The following is a 22,552-nucleotide window of genomic DNA, read 5'->3' on the forward strand; positions in this document are numbered from 1 at the left end:
AACAACAAAATTGCGCTTTGTTTTTTACACGAACGCGAATAATCATCGATTATAGATTATACTCATTGTTATTTATTGATGTTTACTCACTGAAATCTTTAACGACTTATCGGAAATATGCTTCCTTTTGACTCCATAAATAATTAATGAATAACAGCATATATAAACAATGTTTATACTGATTTCACATACGCACCGCGACCGTCTCGTCCATGGGTGCACAGAAAAATCACATACGTATTAAGTATTCTGGAGGTGCTACTAAATGTGGGCGAACACTGTCTCGTACGACCACGCACATTTTCCACGCAAATTACTGATTACTACAATATTCATATACATGTACATAAAATATGAAATGAAAAAGTCAAAGGAAATTGGAAAATGCTTGACTCGAATAAAGTTAAACTCGAAGTATTAATTATACTTTTATGGAGTAATGTGTAATAATACAAATTAATGTACAGCCACATGAAAAATTGAATTTAATGCTTGAATAGTTCTTTCAACTTCTCGCTTTTTTTAAATTAAAGTCTACCAAGTAGGAGAAATATTTTTTAAATTACAATGGAAGCGCCATTGACATAACGCAATTTTTTGATTCGTTGAAAACGAAACCATTATTGGTGGATTATGTTTCTCTTTGTGAAGATTAACTATGGATTTCTTTGGAAAATAATATGTAAAAAAATCTCAGCTATAACAAATTTTGTACATTATCTTAACAGTTTTTCCACTTACTATTTGTTACTCTATGGCAAATATTGGGACAGAAAGTGCGAAGATTCTGAAACATGGATACAGTCAATGAAGAAACAAATGAAAATCGGAGCACTAAAGGTTTGAATAAGACGAATTCTCTCGAGAAATTCTACGCCAGTAATGGGATCTTTGTAACTGGAGCAACCGGTTTCCTTGGAAAAGCTCTTCTGGAAAAACTGATCCGCATGTGTCCACACATCGCTACCATTTTCATACTAATTCGTCCAAAAATTAACGAAACTATAGAACAACGATTTAAGAAGCTCATTGATGATCCCGTTCGTAAATATATACTTGTTCCTTTCAATATTCAAGGAGCCAAATTGATTAACTTTCTTTTCTGGAATTGAGCTGGTATTTTTTCGTCCTCAGATCTACGATGACATCAAAGCAAAACATCCCTCAGTTTTGAGCAAAGTTTATCCCGTGAAAGGTGACGTGAGTCTGCCAGATTTAGGTCTTTCGCGAGAAGATAGAAATCTGTTGTTAGAGAAAGTAAACATAGTGTTTCACGTCGCGGCCACTGTGAGATTCAACGAGCCGTTACACGTGGCTATTAATGTGAATACGAAAGGTACTACTCGCGTCATCGAACTTTGGAACGAACTGATGCACCCGATTAGCTTCGTCCACGTTAGCATCGCCTATAGTAATGCGAATCTACATGAGATTGAGGAAAAAGTTTATACGTAAGAATAAGTTATACGTAAACGTTGTTCCATGATTTACGAATATTATATTCATAATTATAGCGTGAAGAATATGTTCACATATTATTGATTTTGCAGCACGAGTTTGAAACCTTCAGAGGTGATCGATATGTGTGACAAATTCGACAAAGCGTCCATCACCGAAATAGAAAAAAAGATTTTAAAAACTTATCCAAACACATACACATTCAGTAAGAATTTAGCAGAGCAGATTGTAGCAAGCAAGTGCAAAGGTCTACCAGTTGCGATAGTGCGGCCAAGCATAATTGGTGCTTCTCTGGAAGAACCATGTCCTGGTTGGATAGAGAATATTTCTGGATTTACAGGTACTTTAATAGATATTTTTCAATAGTAATTCAATATCCCTTACATTTCACAAGATTGGAGTTAATTGCTTAGTTTGTGAGCGGCTAGATGAAAGGCGTTCCACTAGATTATCATTATTATAGTTCAAATTTGTTTTGAACTATAATACAATTGCGAGTGCTGCATTTCTGCTAATCACAAATCACAAATAGTTTCTAAATTATTCCAATTTTATGTTACCAGGTACCTTTCTGCTAATCAGCAGAGGATGTGCAACAGCGATACGAGGTAGGAGAGATGCAATATCGGATATAGTGCCTGTGGATTTCGTAGTCGACATGATAATATGTACTGCATGGCATGTCACGTTACATAGAGATCATGAAGTTAAAGTTTACAACTGCACGAGTAACGCATGCCCTTTTAAGTAATTTTTATTACGAATTTTTTTCTACTAATGTAATTCGATTGTTAGAGTATTCCATAAGTTTCAGTTTATTTAAGTAAGGTGGACAATGGAAGCGCACACAAACGTAGAATACGAAAGTCCAATTTTGATTTCAATACGTTAATTTAGGAAGATAGTGATGTAATGTAATACTTATTTAGATTGTATAATATTTGCTGAGATACTCGGATAACAATAAACTTTACTTTAAGCGTATTTCAATTAATTAATAATACAATGTAATTGTTTCAATTGGCAAGATGGGGTCAGATGAGAGATGCCATTGTGAAATGTAGCACAGAAACGCCACTGAACGATACGCTATGGTACCCGGGTTGTCCAATGATAGCTAATAGATATATTTACCAGGTTCGGAGTATAATTCCGCATGTTTTGCCTGCGTTCGTCATAGATATATTTTTAAGACTCCGAGGTAGTAAACCAATGTGAGTATTCTATCGATTCTCATGCAACGAGAAAAATGTTTCTGGGGAAATCTCTGTCTTCATCTATAATAAAAGTAAAACTGATATTTCAGAATGATGAAACTTCTCCTAAATGGCAATAAGCTGTTTACAACGATAGCATATTTTGTCATGCACGAATGGACTTTCCAAAGGGATAACTGTTCTGACTTAGTGAGAAAAGTGAAAATGTTGAACGACGGCGATATGGTCAAACTAGATTTACGGGATATGGATTGGGGGAAGTACGTTGCAATTTACCTGATGGGAATTAGGAAATTTATTCTGAAACAAGAGTTTAAGTCAGCAGCCCGACAACGGTTATCAAGGTGCATATAAAAGTATCTTCGTATAAAAAAATAGGAACTAATATAAATACATTTATTTTCGGTTATTTCAGGTTATACTGGATACACCAGATCACTAAAATGTCCGGTATAATGATCTTACTATGGATAGTATACCGTATCGTGTACTGACTATTCGAACCTTATTTTTTCTGTTTAAACCAAAGGAATATAAATACAATTTTATGAAGAAGGGATTCAACATCCTCATATCCTCTTCATTTTGCCTTTTCACTCGTCTCCTTTCTAAAGAAATCCATTTATGACATTGATTGTTTTTCCTATAATATTTTAATAAAAATGCAGTTATTTATACGCACATGATTTCAGAGCTGTAAGCAATTCATCTGCTCACTGAATATGAACATTTTTGCATTATAAGGACAACATTATAATGACAAAATCCTCTGTCATTCTTCACCAAACAAAAGTTACGAGATAGTTATTCGTTGACAATAATAATTTACTATTGGAAAGTCTACTGAGCAATAAACAATGATGGTAGAAAATAAATATATTTTAAAATATAATAGTGCTAAAGTAAATCATTTTTAAGAATCCTTCAATTGCTCTAAAGGCTCACTTTGGTTCTCAAGTTGTTTGCTCATGAACCTTGTAGTTGCTTGACCAATCGGCGTTAAAATATATGATACAGTCAAAGAAATAGAAACTAGATGTGGCATTCATGCTGGATAAAATATTATTTCACATAATAAGTAGTAGATAGGTTTCTATTTAAGTTAGATATACATAGGATGTAGGGTTTTATTTCATGTGTATGTATGTGAATATCGCAATATAAGTGATCAATGATTTGTACAGAAATTGTGTGTGATTCATACAAGACAGCGTATTGCCACATTTATCAACAGCTCATAAATTCGTAATGCGTACGCGGTTTTTATGTGAGTATGGCTATTTTTATTACGATTTATCTGGAAACAGTCCGGCCACAACAGCGCGTTTGTGATTTTCCTACGCTAGGTAAACTTGTAAACAAATTGTTTACATATGTTGAGGTTGACTGATAGAAGAACAAGTGGATGAATTTGTAATAGAAAAATTTAAATAAATAAAGGTATAAGTATAAGTACAAGTATAGTGTATAAGTTTATGCTGATCCATATCCTCACTCTCATAGTGTTGCAATACGATAGAATCTTAATAAATGATACTGGTGGTTGTACTACACATCGTCGCCTTTAAACCTAAAATAAATTAAGTAATTGTAATATTGAAAGTATAGAAGCTGATGAATATATTTCAATATTGAATAATTTGATAAATTAAGAAAGAATATTACTCACATGTGGTATTTATTACCATATGAGTATTAGGCGTCATGATAAATAATTGGAAAGTACGTTTGAAGGGCCGGGTTTATTGACAGTATTTTCGTCAGGAGCCATTTATCAGAAATTAATTAATTATAAATTAATTATTAAATGGATAATTGCCAAAATGTTGGTAGTATAGCTTTTAAGTATATAAGGGATATAAGACATATACATACATATAAAGTATAGATAACGATAAGTATTATTTAAAATTGTCGTTAAATAAGGTTATTTGGGTCAGAGTCATATAAAGTCAAATTATGAACGAAAAGGAAAGTAAATAGAATTTAGCTATGACTAATAAAAGTGAGGGATTATACGAGCCTCTAATAACAATGTCTCAACAGATTAAGACTGTTCATTTTGTTTTATTTTGTTTGTTTTCGTTTTGCTGAATACCGTCAATGGTATATAGTTAAGTTAATGTTAATTGGTAACATAACAACAACATCAAGATGAAGATGACAGTTAAATAAGAGAGAGATGTAAATAATTATGTTAGTTTTATGCAATTATATACATGATGAAGCGGTAAGCGAACTGGTAAAATTAAGGAATGTACACACATATGATGATGTACACACATCGACGCCAATAAAAGTGAGGTTAAAGGAGTTATTGGATGATACGCAATATACGAACCTGGCAAGATTATACGGACAATGGAAACAGAATAACGACAATATGACAACATCGGCAACGTAACTGGACATGATAATGTCCTATTGTAATGGACTATTGTAATAGTCTATTCTTAAGTTATAAAAAAATATGGATAGAGTGACACGGAAGAATGAAAGTACGGCTCAAGGGGATTCGGAGGCCCCAAGCCCCGTCAGTTCGACGAGTGGTACCTCCCCAGGGTCGCCCCGACGATCGTCACACGACTGGGCGAGGAACGAGGAGAGGACGGTCGGTCCGAAGGCCGTCTCTCGCTCGGAAAGAACGACCGGGCATCATGCGATCGATTGCGATACAGAGAAGAGATTCTAAATAGTATCGTTGATTCCGGTCGACAAAAGGGAGAGTGCCAAGGAATTACTAAAGGGGAAGGTGGGACAAAACATCGAAATGGAAATTAACTCTCAAGCGGAGTTGATCGACCAGAGGTACGAGCAACCTCAGGAAAGGAGCCAAAGCGGAGGAAATGGAGAAGGTTCTAGTGAATAAGAGGGCGTTGTGAACCAAAAGAGGAGGTGAAATTGTTCTCTTGGAATTGAAGTATTGGCGGAGAACATATCCACTGAACTGAACTTAAAGGAAGAGGAGATGGATAGAGGTGAAGCCCCTAAGCATGACGCCGTGGGGAACCCAGCAGACGGTGGTTGTGCTGTCTGCGAGTACTGCTCCCTGGGACAGACCGACGATCAAGATTAAAACGGGATTGACGATTGCGTCGGCGAGGATTCTGCCCAACGTAGTAAGATGCTATAAGTGTCACATGCTGGGGCATACTGCGGCCAGGTGTATGGTAGCGAGCCCTGGTAGAGAATTGTGCAGACGATGTGAAGACAGGGACGACACCATAAACCAATGCACGAAGGAACCAAGGTGTGCTATCTGCCTGAAGGAAAATAGGAATAACCTGAGGCACATTACCGGTCCCAGGAGTGCCCTGTAGTAAAAGAGAGGACGAAGAGAGGAAATCCTAGCGGAAGATAAGGATTTCAATAATTAACTTGAATAGGTGGAGGCTTGCACACGAATTGATGTGCCAGTATGTCTGCGAAGCTGGAGTAGACGTTGTATTCATATCGGAGCCTTATAGGCAGCAGACATATTGGTACAATGACGATAAGGGCGATGCGTCGTTGTGGGTGACGCTCTTCAGAGGGAAACAACCAGAGATTAGTCGCTAGATGTGGAATCGTAGGAGTCAGCGTGGACAACGTGTTTTGCATTGGGGGTTATTCCTCCCCCAATGTGAATATGGAACAGTTTAACAGGAGTTGGACACTTTGATTCAGGCGACCAAGAGGAGTTAACCAGCAACGATGATCGCCGGAGATTTTAACTCAAAGGCAACCGCATAGGGAGGCCATGTAAATGTAAAGGAAATGAAATGGTAGGGGAACCAGTCTCCTGAACATGTTCGCGAACAATGTGATCGTCCCGATCAAGATGAACGAAGATCATACATTTTGTAAAAACGGAAGGAAAAGTTTCCTCGACATTATTAGTACCAACGAGGGATTGGCTAAGAAATATGCAGGTGGGAAGTTGCCGAAGGTCTGGTAGGCATCGGACCACAGATACGTCTTGCATAATTTTATGATTAAAAGGTCGAGGGACGCCGATATGGACAAATTTGTTTTAACTTTTAATGACAATTATGAGAAGTTATTTATTGATAATACGGGCGACGAGGAAGCGCGTGGGGAATGTTTACAGACTATTCTGGAAACGACATGTGTCTCCGAACTTAAAAAAGTGTACCCCCCGCCAATGGGTAAGAGGAGATGTAACTAGGGGTGCCCAGGTCCGGTATGGTCACTTCGCCAAGGTATGGACCTGTAATTAGAGCTGCTACGGCGGCAGACACTAAATGTACCGACGGATGATCAGGAAGGACTGCAATGGTGATAGTGACGATGCCGAACATGTGCTGTTTCACTGCCCCAGGCGGATAAGGGAAAGGACCGAATGGGAGAATCACCTCGGCACATCAATAACAATTGACAATTTGATCAGGCTACTGGTGAAGAAAGAGAACAACTGGACTAAGTTCCAGGCTTTATGTAATAAAATAATGAAGTCCAGGCTTGCGCAAGAAAAGATCGAAGAGAGAAAAAGAAGACGATAGAATAAGAGTAAATAAGAGAGCCCATCGCGGCAATAACATCTTTGTCACCTGGTCTGAAACGATGAACCGGCTCGGGAACTTTGGGAGACCTACCACCTAAAGGGGTTAGAATAAAAGATTTAGGATACTCAGTTTCTGGAATTATATCGAGCGATTACAACAAATCCTAACAATTGTACCAAGCTACGGTAATGAATCTATTTATTTAAATATAATGACTTAAAAATATGGCGATAAAATATTAATTGGAGAAAAAATAGATCTGCCATGTTTGAATAATTGTTGTATCTGTTACGACCGTCCGCGGGGAACGCGATCGCGAGGAAAGCGCGTTACAGAGAGGCGCGAATTCTCGTTACGATTCGGATAATCGACGCCGCGAATTAGTTGTTCCCCTGTTTCGATTAAGATAGCAGAGGTGGTTCAAATGAATTTAACACTGAATTAACAGGGTTAATATAAACTTGTATATTTATCAATATTTAATATTATAATGAGCACGTCACAAATTATTTAACGATTATACAATTAGTTTGTTAGCAATTCGACCCAACTTTATTATATTTCTGGATATATTCGTTAGACTAAACGACTTCAATTTTATTCGTCTGAACCTCTCGATACATAACGTTTCGATCCTCAAATGATACTGATTGCCCTTCGATATTTTTCTTTGTCTTTTCTTTTTCCGAGACGAGCCCCACTACGCTCGGGTCACGCCACCGTTCGCGCCTATGATCACGTATGCCCCTTCTTTGTGGAGATGAAATAACGGACCGAAGGAGAATCGACGTTTCTAGAACTCGCTGCTTGGTGACAAATATGCGCTTGTCGCTACATTGTATGTTTTTCGTCGGTCATATAAGACGATCTGTCTGCGACACTGTAGTACCACGAGCGACGGTTACGAATACGGTCTATGGTAAACCTCGGGGCGTAACAGTATCGATTAAATAAATATCAATCACGAAAAATGACAATACTATAAAGAGCGTTTAATTAATTTAAATTTCCGAGGCAAAACACGGCTAACTGCAATTTAAATTAAGCAGTGATTTTGGAAAACTAAATACGAAAAAGTAATATCTAAGGATGATTTCGTTTTTTCATAATAACAAATACAAATTTTTAAACAATAATAAATAAAGTTTTAATTACCTGTAATGTTGCAAGGAAATAGAACGTCTGATGGAACCTGTATTTAAAGTTCGCTTTCATTTCGCGCTGATTGTGGGAGTGTTCCCTCATCTTGATTATTTGCTCCGAGAAAATATGTTTCATTAGGTCATACGATTCAATCATTACGATCTGGATGAAGTTCATTTTGTGATTTCACTTACTCAAACATTTTTTTTATACGTGGAGAAATCCTCATAGCCACCCCCCCCCCCCGCTTGGAAGCGGCGGGTAATATCGAACTATACCAACTAAAACTCCACGGTGGACCGCCCGACGCTCAGCTGGAATGGCAGGGACCCATTTCGAATTACTGCCGGCGCACTTCTGTGTCTTCTCCTAACTGAGGGAGTCGTTCCTTGGTTAGTTCGGGTATTGGGAGGGACCACATCTCTCTACGCTATCTCCTGGGCAGTGGTGCAGGTCTGAGGAGGTCCAGATCCTCCTCGGCGTGTCGGCTTCTATGACCATCTAGGACGGCGTAGGGTCGTCCTTCGGCGCGGAACCCTGCAAGGGTGGGATGTTCTCACCCTCTCCCGCTCTGTTCGTTCCTTTACGAGCATTACGCTTTCGCAATATGAGCGTACTGTGACGAGCTCCTGCCGCCCCCTCAGTGTCACTTTCACAACTGACGAGGGGTCTAAACTTCCGCCAACCATCAGCCGTAGAATACGACGTGGGAGCTCCCACGCCGGACAAAATTCCAACGTGTGCTGGGCCGTGTCCTCGCCCACACCGCAGTGCTAACAGGTGCACGTTACCTCTCTTCCGATTTTATTCAGGTGTCACGTCCCGCGCTGCGCACGCGCCGTAACGTAGACTAAAACTACCAATAGCGCGAGTGAATCTCAATTTGAGATTCAAATAAACTTTAACAATTTGTATAGAAACCAAATTCGAGCCTCACAACCCCCACGGAATAACCCGTCGCATGACGACCCCTCCACGGTAGACCTAAATATAGATAAGCATAGCGACATAGAAGAGAGAAAAATAATTCAGTTCTTGGTGATTAATTCCTTGGTTCTTGGCGATCAGTTCCCCAATTCTTGGCGAGTAATTTCTTTGTTCATAGCGATTAGTTCTCAATTCCTTTAGCTCTTAATTTCTCAATTCCTTTGCCTTTCAATTCTTTAGTTCCTTAGCTTTTCAGCTCTTAGTTCCTTTAGCTCTTAGTTTTTGCTCTCAGTTCTTAAGTTCTTTAGCTCTTTAGTTCTTTAGCTTTTAGTTCTTTGATCCTTACTTCCCAGTTCTTGTCAGTTTTGTTAATCAACGTGTTTATATTTGTCAATTTGTAAATTATTGAAAATCAATCAAATTAAAATCTTGTAATTAATAAGAGTAAAAAAATATTGCGAACGATTGCAACTTCGAGTATTCGAAATCTCAACGACAATTCTGTCAATATCCAATTAGAATACGAATAAACATTTGTTGTGAAGAATATTTGTCTAATAATATAATAGGATTAACCGAACATTTATTTTCACCAACTTTGATCCTCTCCCGTGCCAGTAGCAGGTTAGCTAAAACGTGGAGTTTAATTGCCAATCGCATTAAACATCAGACAACGCTACAATTTAATCTAAGTTCAAAAATTGACGGCAACACAACCAAAACGAACCAAACAAAAACGTAACACAGGTATTCCCCGAATACTCCATGTCCTGCGAGCACCTGCGTTATCCGGAAGGACAGTGGAAGCCCTCCGCTTTCTCACCAAGCCTCACAGTTTGGCAGGACCGATCTAGCGGCTCGGTGGCCCCGGATCTGGTCTCAGTAGTCTGGTCTGGTCACACCACTCGTCTAACTTCTCCCCGAACGTCACGGGCCGCCTGCTCGGCGGGGTCACTTACACAAACATGGAATCAAATCTATTTTCAGTAACGCAAAAATGACGAAAATTCCTATTACGTTACTAATATTATTTCGTCTAGAAACTAGGAAACTGTACCCGAAAATTCAGTTTCTTATAAACTGAGTTATGTCGCGGACAAACTTGATCGATACACGAATTACTTTCCATATAAATTGCCTTTTAAAAGAGTCGCCCAAAAGGAAACATATTAAACATGACTTTATTTACAATAGTGATAAAAGTACATCGCTTCATTTGGAAGCAATGATTTTGAAACTATGGATATCATATTCTTTGAAAAATTTCTTTCATTTAATATCCATATTATATGATAGATATAACGTGATTTTCAGTATCTGGATTAATATCCATCTTTCCTAGTAGATATTGTAAAATGAACAATATTAATTCCAAGATTAAAACAGCGAAGGGTAAGATATTGCCATAAACGTAACAGTGTGTTAATTACTTATGAGTCCTATAGCACTTTTCCCATTAAATTGCGCGATGTTGTTCAATATATTAAACTGCGTTGAATTACATTTTATTTGTGACTTAAACCACCTATAAATATCTTTTTTTTAGTATCATCAATGCTTCAGAGCAAAAGTATCTTCAATGTTAGAAAAATATTTTTCCACCTTCTGCATCACTTTCCTATTTTATAGTTTTCAGAGCATCTCTCGTTTCATTTCGACAATTAGTATCGTACTGTAATATCGTAGAATAGCTTTGATTGGAGATCGGCTGAAATTAGAAAGCACCGTGTACGTCGTCTTTCGTGGTTTGTTTACATCCAAGAGCGCCTAGTAACAGTAACGCGAGAAAGGATAAGCAGCGTCAAAACAGAAGTACGGTTTCATATTTCAAGGAGTGGCAATCGAGAGGCCAGAGTATGTGAGCCGAAAAGTGTGTGTGTGTGAGAAGACGAGAGCAAGAGCGAGCACGACCGGGCAGGAGTGTATTGGCGAAGATCAGAGCTAATTGAGTCGTTGAAGAGTAGAGTCGTTAGAGGTTTCGAGTTGTCGAAGAGTAGAGTTGTTAGAGGTTTCGAGTTGTCGAAGAGTAGAGTCGTTAGAGGTTTCGAGTTGTCGAAGAGTAGAGTCGTGAGAATTGATAGAGTTGTTAGAGAGAGAGTGTGTGTGTGTTAGATTCGTTGTGACGAGAGTGATCAAATAACTGTAAAGTTATTTGATATAGATACGAGTATTGCATTTAGTTTCCGTTAAATAAATATCGTTCTCTGTCTAATTTATATCTGTATATTCAATTTAATATTAATAAATTGTAAGTAATCGGAAAAAAATTTCTATCCTTATTTTCCGATATTACAGTACGTTTTCCCTTAGATGGCATTATGCACAATGTAATCGACGCATACGATATTGGATGCCATTGATATCGGATGATTCATGTACAATGTACACCGAGAAAAATTTCAAAGAACATCACAAGTGCCAAATAAATGGAAATGAATAATGAATGAACTTATAGTATTGTAGGGTATGGTGTTTAAAGGTATTTTAAAGCATTAAAAATAAATTTATTACACATGATGATGAAATCTTCATAATCGATAACGGAGTATTAATAAATGAGTAATTTACACCTTTACCATTGCATCCTTAAACAATATTAAAACATTCAATTTTCTCGCGCTAAGAAATTTCTGGTAACATCCAGTAGCATCGATACTGCACTGTACCAGCAGTACATGTCTTCACGTGCAAGGTCATTGAATTCGTTTCAATAATCTTCATAGTACGTACTAAGAAAGAGAAATATTTATGTGGTTCCATGGGACGACGAAAAAATATTCGTGCCACTGGAATTATTGCGCGATATTGTTATTCTCACACTCGTCTATCTCGGATAGGCAAATAGATGTGAACTTTTCCGTAGAACCATACAATTAAATAGGTTCTTGTAGCGTGGAACACTATAGGTTCTTGTCTATGCTAGCGCGTAACCAAACAGAGTGGATCCATAATTTTATAGAATATTGTATATGGTAGCAAGTGTCATCTTCAGTACCTAGCCGCATTGTGCAGTACTAGTCCGGGAACAACCATAAGCTTGAACGCTCTCATTCCTTCTCTAATACTACTAAAGTATTCGAAAAATACAACTGCTAATCAAATATAAAGGTACTTTATCTTTTCTTATCTTGCCCATTTTTGTGTCTATCTATTTGTCTGCCTGACTTACCGTCGTTATCACCTGAGTATGTTCTCTTTTCACCCGGTAGGTGGCACCGTTTTACCTTTCCTTATCGTATTAATTTTCTCGTATTATCGTACCGATCTGCCGTTTGTGTTTATCGTTTCACGTTAATCGTTTATCGCTCTAATTTCTTATTTCTCTGAACAGTTTCAACTTGCTTACAGACTGCCTTTTCTTTCACTTTCTTTCTGTATCTTTACTTTTTCGGGTTAATCACTTCTTCCTCTTACCCTTTTAATACTATTTCATCTTCTTCATGAAATCATGAAAACTACAATTTTGTCTTTCCTCCCTTATTAACACATGTTATTTCTACACTTATCAGCTCGTGACCCCAATGGTAAAAATAGATTCAATCTTTTTCTATTTAAATATACATACAAATAGTTTTTTCAAATGTACAAGATATATAGATTTAATTATAAAAGAAATATTTGTTTAACAGTAGAAAAAGAACATTTTTTCCGTATATAAGAGAAATATTTATATGAATAGTGTTACGCCACGAGGCTTACCACAGGCTGTATTTTCTAACCGTCGCTCGCGGTCCTACAACGTCGCAGGCAGACCGCCTTATCTGCCCGCCGGATCATATACAATATATCGACGAGAGCATAGTTGTCGCCAAGCAGCGAGCTCTAGAAACGTCGATTTTTGACCGTTAGGTTTTTCACACAAGAAGAGGCATACGTGATCATAGGCGCGAGCGGTGGCGTGACCCGAGCATAGTGGGGGTCGTCTTCCAAATGAGACAAAGGAATAATCGAAGGGCGAGCAGTTCCTTCTGACGAGTCTAACGTGACGCTTCGACAAATCTGACGAGCAAACGAATTTATCTAGAGATATCGCAAGGTCGAGTCAAATTTCTGTAACATATTCATCATATTATTGTAAAATATATTATTCTATGTTAACCTGTTAATACAGTGTTACATTCATTAAACCACCTCTGTTATCTTAACCGAAACAGGGGAACGACTATTTCGCGGCGTCGATTAACATAATCGTAGCGAGAATTTACGCCTCTCGCTGACGCGTCGTAACAAATAGTTTATTTTAGCCTCCAGGCCGTAAAAACTGTGCTTACCATTCATATCTCTTCATTCACACGCATATCCCTAAATTGACCCTTATTTTCTATCAAATAGAATGAAATATTTATTTTATATTAAAATCAAAATGTCTTTCGCTCTTCTTTAGATATTGAGTGAATGCGTATACAGTATTATTGCTATTAGGATATGAAACGAGTATCGAAATTTGCGGGAAGTATAAAAAGGATGTCGAAACTTCCGCGCGATGTCCTTTTTATACAGTATTAGTTCGGTATCGATTAGAAAAGGATCAATATCGATAAAGGATACCATTGCTTTCGATATGTATTGATAACAGATCGAAATGATTTTATATGATTTTATGTTCTGTTAATCAGTTGTTAATTTCGATGATTCCATGTATATTATAATAATATTACTTCCCATATGTTTTCGCACGTTCGCGGGAGACACGATCTCGAAATCACGACACGAGTCGTAAATTCCCGTTACGATTTGCTAATCGACGCCGCGAATCGTTCGATCCCTTATTTCTTTTGGGATAATAAGGGTAGTTAAATTGAAGATAACACTACTGCTAACAGGTTATTATATATTTTCACAATCCAACAACTTCGGTGTAATATAAAATGAATGTAACACTGTATAGTGTAATATCGTAGAATAGATTTGAATTAGAGATCGGTTGAAATTAGAAAGCACCGTGTACGTCGTCTTTCGTGGTTTGTTTACATCCAAGAGCGCCTAGTAACAGCGACGCGAGAAAGGATAAGCAGTGTCAAAACAGAGGTACGGTTTCATATTTCAAGGAATCGAGAGGCCAAAGTATGTGAGCCGAAAAGTGTGTGTGTGTGAGAGGACGAGAGCAAGAGCGAGCACGACCGGGCAGGATTGTATTGGCGAAGAGCAGAGCTAATTGAGTCGTTGAAGAGTAGAGTCGTGAGAATTGATAGAGTTGTTAGAGAGAGAGAGAGAGTGTGTGTGTTAGATTCGTTGTGACGAGAGTGATCAAATAACTGTAAAGTTATTTGATATAGATACGAGTATTGCATTTAGTTCCGTTAAATAAATATCGTTCTCTGTCCAATTTATATCTGTACATTCAGTTTAATATTAATAAATTGTAAGTAATCGAAAAAAAAATTTCTATCCTTATTTTTCGATATTACAATAGTAAGCTATAAATCACCGTTTATTCTAACAACTTGTAAAGAAGATAGTTACGCTGGTGCGTATGTATAAGATGAGCGAGTGACTGATCTTCGGGTGTAAACCCGGTCGAAGGATGTTGACTTTTCGAAGGATAGAAAATCAGTGATGTTCGGAGACGATACTGTGGCGGAGGAAAGCTAAGGATGGGCGTGTCTAGCGCGCGGGACCATCGGATTTGTTGGTGACGATTTTGGCTAAGAGAGTGAGGGAAATAGGCTTCGTTGTTAATTGGTTAAACGAAGGTTGGAGGACTAGGAAGGGTCTTAGCCGCCCTCGATAAAAAGTGGTTAGTAGGAAGAAAGTTGCATCGTACGTTAGAAAAACGAACTTTCCCTTGTCAAGCCGTAGTAGACAATGGTCTTTAGAAATGAGTCGGAAAACAGATGTTTGGTCGGTTTGAAGGACCTCGACTAGAAAAATTCCTGAGATTTATGGAGGGTACTTGAGACTATTGTGGGTAAGCAGTAAGTATCCGAAGATATATGGTTGCCATCTTGCCCGCGGTGTGTGGCCTGGTCTAGGTAGAGTGTTACGCTACGTAACAAATATAGTATAATCACTTACAGAAGGTTTCCTTTAAAAAATGGAGAAATATTTTCAGTAGTGTATTCATCAATTTGATAATTTCAATGTCGCGATACTTGCAAAACATAATGGAATCAAAAGGAAACTTTACTAGCAGGAAAAGGTCGGGAATGGGGAGACTGCTTTTAATAAAACTGGAGACATGTAGACTAGAAATACTTCGAGCACGTAGGAATGCTTGAGTAAAGGATAAGAAATCAATAAAAATGGAGAGATCGGAAATTATGATACCGATATTTGATGATGAGGATTACAGTATGTGGAAGAAAAGAATAACGATGTTTCTGAGGTATAAAGAATGTGATATTGTTATAACTAGAAAGAAGACTGAAACAGACCATCCAGACCGGAATATAAAGGATCTGAAGGCAGTAAACATAATTTACAATGCCATCACAAATAGACAATAAGAATATATTAGTAAAGAAAAAACAGCGTATGAAATAATGAAAAAGTTCGATGAAATGTACTTGAATGTGTTGACGGCACTACAGATCGTGTGCAGAAGGAGATTTGAGAAGATAAGACTTGATAAATACAGTGATTCAGCATCGTTCTTTAGCGATTTTGAAAAAGTAATAAATGAATTAAAAGGCGCAGGCGCACAAGTGAGTGAGAAGGAAAAACTAAATTACATGCTAAATACTTTACCCGAAGAGTATAGCTACATAGCGGATATAATAGATGCAGTGAAAGAAGAGAATCAAACGGTAGCGTACGTGAAGAATGAAATAGAAATAGCGGAGAAGAAAGATAAATCTAATCGAGGAGAAATGAAAACTAACTTTCTTTGCTGCAAAAGAGGAAGGATGCTTCAAATGTGTAAAAGTAGGACATTTTGCGAGAGAGTGTCAAAATGGCGTCTAAGCGGGAAGCAGTAACAGTAATCGGCGTGGGCCAACACGTGGTCGCAGCAGTGGAAGGGGAAGCACTGGCAATACGAGCAGGGGACGTGGAAAGTTCCATCGTCAATCAGCAGCTGACACGAGCGAGTATGGCAACTCAGGAGCAGGCACGTGGATGGCAACGGCGCGTGCAGCACACAGCAGCGAGATGAACGAGATAAGTGATAACGAAATAATGTGGCTATTAGATAGCGGTGGTACCGATCACATAATGAATGATGTAAATTATTTTAATAAATTTATCGACCTTAAAGAACCGGTAAATATATATTTGGGCGATAATAGATGGAGAATGGTAACAACAGTAGGAAATGATACAAGCTATTTTGAAGCATTTGGAAAGCGAAATAAAATAAATATGAATAAAGTTTTTTATATGAAAGAAATGTCCGCGAACTTGATTAGTTTAGGCAAGTTAACACCGGTTCCCGGGCCCCTTTCAATCGCAGCCGGGTCGGTCATCGTGGAGGTTTTAGTCGGTTGGAGTCCGGCACTACCACGCCGCTTTTCCCCAGAAGCGACCTGGTGTCCGTGCGGATTGCTTCCACGTTAATAATAATAATAAAAAAAAAAAGTTTATTTTGTACTACAAACTATGACATTCGGAGACGTAGACCATCCTGCGTAAAGTTTTTTAAGAAAAATCATCGTATGCTTAATCATTAACATCCACAGCAGTATATCGCAAACCGCTTTATGATATTTTCGAATAGAGAGGATTAGTGTCTCTTCTAATCCTTTGTCTCGATAAATGAATAATAAACAAAGGCACATATAGACAATGCTTGTGCAAATATCACACACGTTGGAAAATCGCACACGTACCGCGAGTGTGCAGACTGATGCGAATTTTCAACTAAATGGCGACCAGTCAGATTGCAACTGATCGGTTGATATCGCGAACCGTGGACGCTGTTAATGCTCAAGGTGGAGGTAGATTAAAGATGCAGAGTAATGTGACAGAGTATAACTTTATGCTGGAGACTGTTCTAGGACTTGTTTATGATTCCCTGAAGAAACCTCGCCTGGTCCTCATATACTGGCTCTCTGCCTTAGGGCTTTCCTACTCACCATGGTTTTTGTGGGGTGCGAAACTATTCCTTCCAATCTTCTCTGGTGTTGCCGAATATCAGCTGTTTACTTTAGAGCGAACCCATCGAACACTTAGTGTGTTAATTAGCTTCCTGCTTCTTACGAGGCAGGCGGAGACGAATAAAGTATCAATGTTTCTGTCCGTGACATTTATGCCACGCATACGTAGAATGCCCTTCTTGTCTTTCTTCATCACAACACAACTTTCGGACCATTTCTTCTATGCTTTCGGTATATGAGTGTCAAGAACTGTCTACATGGCCGTGGTCCTAACTACACGTAATCGGCATCAATGGAATTAGGGCGCTAACATTCAATGTATAGTGTTTAGTTTTTGATTATGACTTTGTATTGTTGCATTTCTTCACATAATTTTGGACCGTAGACAATAATCGTTAAATTGTCTAAAATAATGAAAAGAAATAAAATTTAAGAAGTTTTAACGAAAATTGTCGCTGACTATGAATATTTTATCAATCTTTTGGTTAAACTGTAGGAAAAAAATAGAATATATAAAATGAAGGATTACCTGTAATCATTAAACGGGAAATAGACGCTCTTAAATTTGCTTGTCAGCAATGTCATAAGATATCCTACACATAGTATACTCTATTTTTATCTACAGTTTAATAAAATTGAAAACATGAGTTGAACTGGGCAATAATTTTCATACTTCACTTTACTACATACTGCATAATAATTATGTTACAAATGGTGGATGCTTGTACTAAAATGTATTCGCAAATATAGGATAAATTATTTTGTTCCAAACATCTTTATGTTTCATTTTCTCATTAACATCTAAATGTTAGTAATAAAAGGACTTATATGCATATATACATCATTAACATGCTCATACACATATCATGTAGATGACGTTAGACGTAATATAACATTTATAATGTAGAAGTTTCGTAATATTCTTTCAAGAAATCTCTACTAAATCAACAATTTTCTTGCAATGGGATTAAATTCTGATTTTGTTACATAATACATACATCAAAGGTAGTTACGCGTAAACAAGGCTAAGCGTTCGATTTCGATAAATTTTAAACATGTTGTATAACTTATCATGAAAAACATATTCTCATAAATACATCGCTCGACTTTAGTTTCCGAGATATAGGAAACAGAGAAACAAGGACTGAGAGTCGTAACGTTCGGCAAATGTTAATCAAAAACCCGCGATAAGCTGAGATCTTTAACTCAAAAATCAAACTTTCTTTCTATCTGACTCTCTTGCAATTACGTCCGTTTATTTATACTGGTCAGAAAAGAGTCGAAAAATTCGAATTCGTCTTTATCCGACGGTTGCATGTAGCGGCGATATTGTTTTGCTCGGAGTTTATTTAGCATTACGTTTCATGCGTGAAAGCTGTGTCAATACCCCGAGGCAAAACAACAACATGAGTCGCTCTCGATTCGCATCGTCCTCTGACTCATGTGCCGCTACATTTCCATCATTGCGAGAAATCTCTCGTTAAGGATAAAGTAAACAACGTCATATGTCAATTGTACGAAGCATTGCAACATTGCTGTTGCATTTATCTGCGACTTAGACCAACTAATAAGAAAGTTTCGAACGAACTGAATTTTGGAACACAGAAATCCCAAAACTCGTATTTCACATATTCCTCTCGCCAAAATTACACGGCTTTTGCATTTAATGATGGATTTCCTTTTTTGGATTATCTTTATTCTCTACATTAAAAAAACACATTACAAGGGACTATAGTGAAAAAGCTTTCGCTGTAAATCGCAATAGAGATGTGACGGATGAAAAGAGAGAGAGAGTGCGTTTCGTCCCGGGACTACCGGTGGACTCGTCAGTAAGGCTATGCCCGGTAGTCCCTGCCTTAGACGTAGAGGGAGTCTCGCTAGGTGCGGTATTTGTATCAATCGCTCGTATATTCGACCACTAGCGAGTTAGACAGACAGACTCGTTGTCGTCATAGCCCTCTAGTGTTGGCGGTTGGTACCCGCGGCTCGACCTGTCGGCGTCCTATTGATACCGATCCGCCACAGAGATCTGAAGGTCACTTTCGAAATTACTCAATAGATGTTAGCCTCTGACTCAAATAGACAAAAACTATCTACAGTGGCTAATCGTTTTTCCGGAACGATCGCTGAAGATGCACTGTGATGCGGCAAACAGGTTTTTTTTTTTATACAAGGTGATTACGATGTTACATCAAAATTCATGAAGTTAATAACCTAGTGAATCGATATTTTTAATACCAAATTTCTAACGGATCTACAGACTGTTCGGTTATGAATGTAACAAAATTTAGCAGTGATTCTTGGAACCAAAATAAAATGAACGTTCTGAACAAGAAGGTTATGTATTCGGCTTTCTTTTTTAGTTGTATTCTATTACACATCGGCCGAAATATCTCTGTGCGGGGATAACTCTCCTTACAGGAATGAAAGCAGGTTAGCCTGAACGACAGAGTGCAGAGCGATTGCAAATCGAACGATGCATGGGTAGTGCCCTACCTCGTACAAGTCGTAGAGAAGAAGATTATGGGATTCGCAGACGTAAACTATCCTACGAGACGTTTTATAATAAAAATCATACATTATACGTTAAACCTGCTTACTCATTGAGTCCTATACCGGCATGTCGAAAACTGCTTTATGGAATTTCTGAGTAGAGAGGATTAATATGTTCTCTAATCCTTCGCCCCCCACACACATCTGCCTTTTTTTGTAAAAGTTCGAATTTCCTACCTCTCAAGTTGTAAACTTTACGATGCGGACCTCATCAAGAGGCTAATTAACATACCAAGTGTTCGATGGGTACACTCTATAGTTATCATGTGTTGGTATCAATCGGCAACACCAGAGGATATGTGCCCACGAGGATGCACAGTTACAAGATTAGAAATAATAGATTCTCACCCCATGAAATCCATGGTAAGAAGGAAAACCACGGGATGAACAGTTAGCATATAAGGACCAGGCGAAGCTTCTTCAAGGAGCCTTAAAACAGTCTTCATCCGAGCGTCATACTCTTCGTGTTATATTATACAGTGCAAATAAATCAATTACACATAACATTACTCGTCATCTTTAATATATCATCTCGGGCGTTAATAACGTTCACGGTTCGCGATATCAACCGATCAGTTGCAACCTGACTGACTGTCACCTAGTAGTTGAGAATCGCAACACAGACCGCGCACTGGGATATTTGGACCGATTTCTCACTGTCAATAATTAAAGAACATAGCCGAATACCCTGTATATGAACCGACGCGTGATAGGACACTTTCGATAGAGTAACTTGAAAGTAATAACTAATGAAACTTGGGAAAGATTAATAACGGCACTGTCACAGAATAAAAATTTGGACCGTATTACATAATATTTAATGAATTGGATTTACAACGAATTCTGCTTTCGTGTTATCAGCACCGTTGTTTTTCGGCAAAGAGTGGAGGAATGTTTACTTCGACAAAGTTCTTGCCCTTCAGTTGTGTTCGTGTCGACCACGTGAATTCCCCGTAAATAATTATTTTCGATTACTTTCACTGGATGAAAATAGTATAATCGCACACAAGTGGAATATATGTGGTCCTTATGCAGATACAGTTTTCATATGATTCTGAAATCGATGAAGAAGGCGGTTCGTTTAACAAATGATAGCAACTTCCTTTCCCTTCTTTCATCAGTAAGTAAATGTGATTTCTAGCATATCGCTGTATTTGGTCTTATCTTAATCAGCAAAATTTCACAAACACGTTAGTAAAAATTTAATTTTAAAGAATTTCAAACAGTAATCAAATTCCACTGTTGCATTAGTATTGCCTCATCGATATTTGAATTCGGATCAGGTTGCATTACTCGACCATCCAATGCCTTGATGCATCAAGGGGAAAGATAGCGGGGGTAATTGCCGAGCATTTAATGGCGTATACTTTCAAGTAACGCCAACTATGGCGTTGCCCACATTCTTCCAGCTTCTTAAAATAAATACATACAGCGTCTACAATTCCTTTCTTTAATCACTTATTAAGTAAATAAATCATATGCCGGAAATCTGCAATAATTGCAACAAATTCGTGACCTAAATTTCGCAATTAGAGAATAAAATAGAAGTAGAAACGATTCCTTTCTATTCCTGAAGCCAGTGACAATAAAGAGTTAAACGTGGCAAACGTAGAAAAGAATAATCCGAGTGAAAGAGGATGAGAAAGAAGGATTGAGAGTCGAACAACATATAAAATATGGAGCCACGCAGTAAGCTGAGACCTTCTTCAGCCGAAAAATCAAATTTTTTTACTTTTAATTTGTAATGAATAGAACTTTCACCAACTGTTCGTCAGATGTTTCCAATTAAACTGATAAATAGCACGATACACAATTCGTAGCTTATTTGCTGATCCTAAAAGTTGTTTAATGCACATTAGGAAGTAAATATAATTGAAATTACACCGTGTTTGGTCTCATTTTAATCCAAAAGATTTTACAAATACGTTGGTAGGTTTCATCTAGAAAAAATATAAAAGAAACATACGTTATCTAGGTAATATCTGATATTCGGTCATGTTACACTAGCTAGAAAAATTTACCGAATGTCTAGGTGGACAAATTGTAAAAAAACAAATTGAATAATAATAAAAGAAAATGTTACATTATTCGACCTCTGTGGTGGAAATGACGATTATGTAAATATGAAAAGTAGATTCTTTTTCTCCACTGGAGATCTCCTTTCTCCTTTCATTTCTGGATTCATGCACGATTCACGTTCAGAACATATCAATGATACACTATATATGTATATACTTTAAACATAAGCAAAAGAAGAAATAAGTAACTAACTAAAGCAAAAAGATAGGAAAAGCGCAACATTTTCGAAAAAGCTGAATTTCATGTTGAATTTGTACGTCCGACGAGGACTGAGAAAATGTTTCATTGGTCAGCGTATTACCTATTGTGTTATTACCTTTATTCACAAAGAACTTAAATTATAAGAACAATATGATAATGAAGTACCACAGTAAAAATTAAATATTACTATTGATCCAACATTGGTTCTTATTTTAGAACATTTGCTGATTATAATTTTCGTCGTTTCTATATAGGCAAGTACGAAGATTATCACACATCCTCCACTTAGAGAAACTGTTTTTAATTTCTCTAACCATCCCTAAGTTTCGTCCTTCTGTGAATTTTTTTACGTCATCGAGAACGGTCTTTCCGAAGTCGGACACAGAAATTTTTTAAATAGCGAAGTGAAATCCCTACTCTTGTTTGAACAATTGGT

At 37.6% G+C, this 22,552-nt stretch overlaps 1 protein-coding gene across 1 annotated transcript; it reads left to right on the top strand.

Moving 5' to 3' along the window:
- The first annotated feature begins 794 nt into the window (after positions 1-794).
- On the top strand, positions 795-3,169 carry LOC143303918 (putative fatty acyl-CoA reductase CG5065). Its single transcript, XM_076626109.1, has 7 exons — positions 795-1,040; positions 1,135-1,451; positions 1,551-1,798; positions 2,022-2,205; positions 2,487-2,672; positions 2,765-3,019; positions 3,091-3,169. The coding sequence occupies exons 1-7, from the start codon at positions 795-797 to the stop codon at positions 3,167-3,169; spliced, it is 1,515 nt and encodes a 504-aa protein (XP_076482224.1).
- The last annotated feature ends 19,383 nt before the right edge of the window (positions 3,170-22,552 follow it).

This window comes from Bombus vancouverensis, chromosome 17 (assembly GCF_051014615.1).
Source record: "Bombus vancouverensis nearcticus chromosome 17, iyBomVanc1_principal, whole genome shotgun sequence".
In the NCBI taxonomy this organism is placed as follows: domain Eukaryota; kingdom Metazoa; phylum Arthropoda; class Insecta; order Hymenoptera; family Apidae; genus Bombus; species Bombus vancouverensis.

Bases quoted from the DNA above. Each gene is read 5' to 3' on its own strand.
- LOC143303918 (XM_076626109.1), top strand. From the start codon at position 795: ATGGATACAGTCAATGAAGAAACAAATGAAAATCGGAGCACTAAAGGT. The intron at 2,673-2,764 runs GTGAGTATTCTA...CTGATATTTCAG, and splicing joins CTCCGAGGTAGTAAACCAAT to AATGATGAAACTTCTCCTAA. The intron at 3,020-3,090 runs GTGCATATAAAA...CGGTTATTTCAG, and splicing joins GCCCGACAACGGTTATCAAG to GTTATACTGGATACACCAGA.